Source organism: Triticum dicoccoides, unplaced genomic scaffold, assembly GCF_002162155.2.
Source record: "Triticum dicoccoides isolate Atlit2015 ecotype Zavitan unplaced genomic scaffold, WEW_v2.0 scaffold3978, whole genome shotgun sequence".
Taxonomy (NCBI): Eukaryota; Viridiplantae; Streptophyta; class Magnoliopsida; order Poales; family Poaceae; genus Triticum; species Triticum dicoccoides.
The window spans coordinates 1-1,629 of NW_021269209.1; the positions used below are offsets into that span (position 1 = coordinate 1).

At 51.1% G+C, this 1,629-nt stretch overlaps 1 protein-coding gene across 1 annotated transcript; it reads right to left on the reverse strand.

Annotated features, from left to right (window-relative positions):
- Positions 1 to 4: 4 nt before the first annotated feature.
- LOC119346108 (peroxidase 2-like) lies at positions 5 to 871 on the reverse strand (the record flags this gene model as incomplete). Its single annotated transcript, XM_037615813.1, has 2 exons — positions 536 to 871; positions 5 to 430 (listed from the first exon to the last, which is right to left on the reverse strand). Coding segments are annotated over exons 1-2 (699 nt in total), but the record flags the coding sequence as incomplete, so codon positions are not given.
- Positions 872 to 1,629: the final 758 nt, after the last annotated feature.

A 1,629-nucleotide genomic window follows, 5' to 3' on the forward strand; every position in this document is an offset into this window, starting at 1 on the left:
AGGGGTCGGCTGGGAGGCGGTCAGCGAAGGACGAGCAGTGAGAGATCCCGACGGTGTGCGCGCCTGAGAGGGTGACCATGTCGTCGAGGTCGAGCCCCTTGGCTTTGAACATTGCCTCCAGCACCGTGACGTTGGCGAAGGGAGGGGGCAGGTCGCGGAGGGTCTCGTTGGCGAAAGACACACGCCCGTCGTACCGGCCAGCCGGCATTTTGATGTCTACCACGCCGTTGCTGAGGAAGAAGCTGGCGTCGCGTCCAGCGAAAGCGACGATGTCAGCGCACGAGACAACCCCACCGCACTCCTTCTCAAGCTTCGCCTTTGCGGCGTCGATCACCTCGAAGCCGCGGAGGCTGGGGAAGTTTGGAATGCCAAGCTTCTCCGGCTCCGGGTTGGCCGTCGTCGCGTCTAGGAGAACCGAGGCATCGCAACCCTATAACAAAAAGGACCTCTCGCCCGTTAGGACCTCACAAACACATATATCTTATACTGCACACGTATGGGCGTAGCATGAATTTTACCATAAGCTGGCACGTACCCTGACGAAACAGTCGTGGAAGAAGAGCCGGATGAGACCGGCACCGATGCCGCGATTGTTGTCTGTGGCGTTCTTTACGGCCTCCCTCACAATTGCCTCCGCATTAGGGCAGGAATAGCTGTAGTAGTTCAGGGTGAGCGCCGGTGCCGTAGGTGGTGTCGGGCTTGGGATGGGCGGCATTGGGTTGGGATACCCATAGCTCGCTTGGCATGTATGCACCATACAACCGAGCAATGCTACCACAACCAAGGCAGCAAGCTTATCATTATCCATGGTTGCAATCAGCTCTACAGCTAGCTAGAGCCTAGAGGCCGGCTTATATCTGGAGAGAGGACGAAGATGGATGCATGGGTGAAGGAAACTTGGTGTTGTGCAGGTCTATTTATAGCTGGATAGCTTAATCAAAGCTGATGAGCCTGTGTCCTCGACGAGCCAACCACCATGAGATGGATATTATGCATGCATGGAATTTTGATTAATCCTTCGGGCATGCATGTTAAGCTGTGGCGTTTAAGTCAACAGGGAACATGCATGGCGAGCATAACCTCACTGGTCACAGCTCGCACAGTTGACATTCCGTGCCCATTTCCCCGTTGATGTGGGTGTCGGGTGGCATCAAGTAGTTACGATAGGTTTTGATAATTGTTTCGTGTGCCTCATCCAAGGGAAGGATGCAATTCTGTTCTTTTGCTGGGGACAGAGACCGAGGGTAATGTCCTGCTTCTCTTGCGTGGTTCAGGAAATTGGTTTTCTGGTCGTTGGGTTAAATTTTTTGCCCCCGAATATAGTTGACAGTTTTGTCTCTAGTCTCAACTAGTTTATACAAGAATCAGTGAAAATCAGAATTTCTTGCATGTGAAAAACTAGTCTATACAAGAATCATGAAAATCAGAATTTCTTGCGTGTGACAAGTTGAGCCAAATACACCACCTTACTCAAAATTCTGTAGCCAAGAGACGTAATTTCGTGGGAATTTTTTACAAGCCTCCAAAGAAGAGCAAACACGAAAAATTCAAAACCAATTCCAAGTGAAGACAAGGCACACGGGTATGATCCAGGTATGAGATTTCAAGCAGTGAAGGTTTTACCCAGGT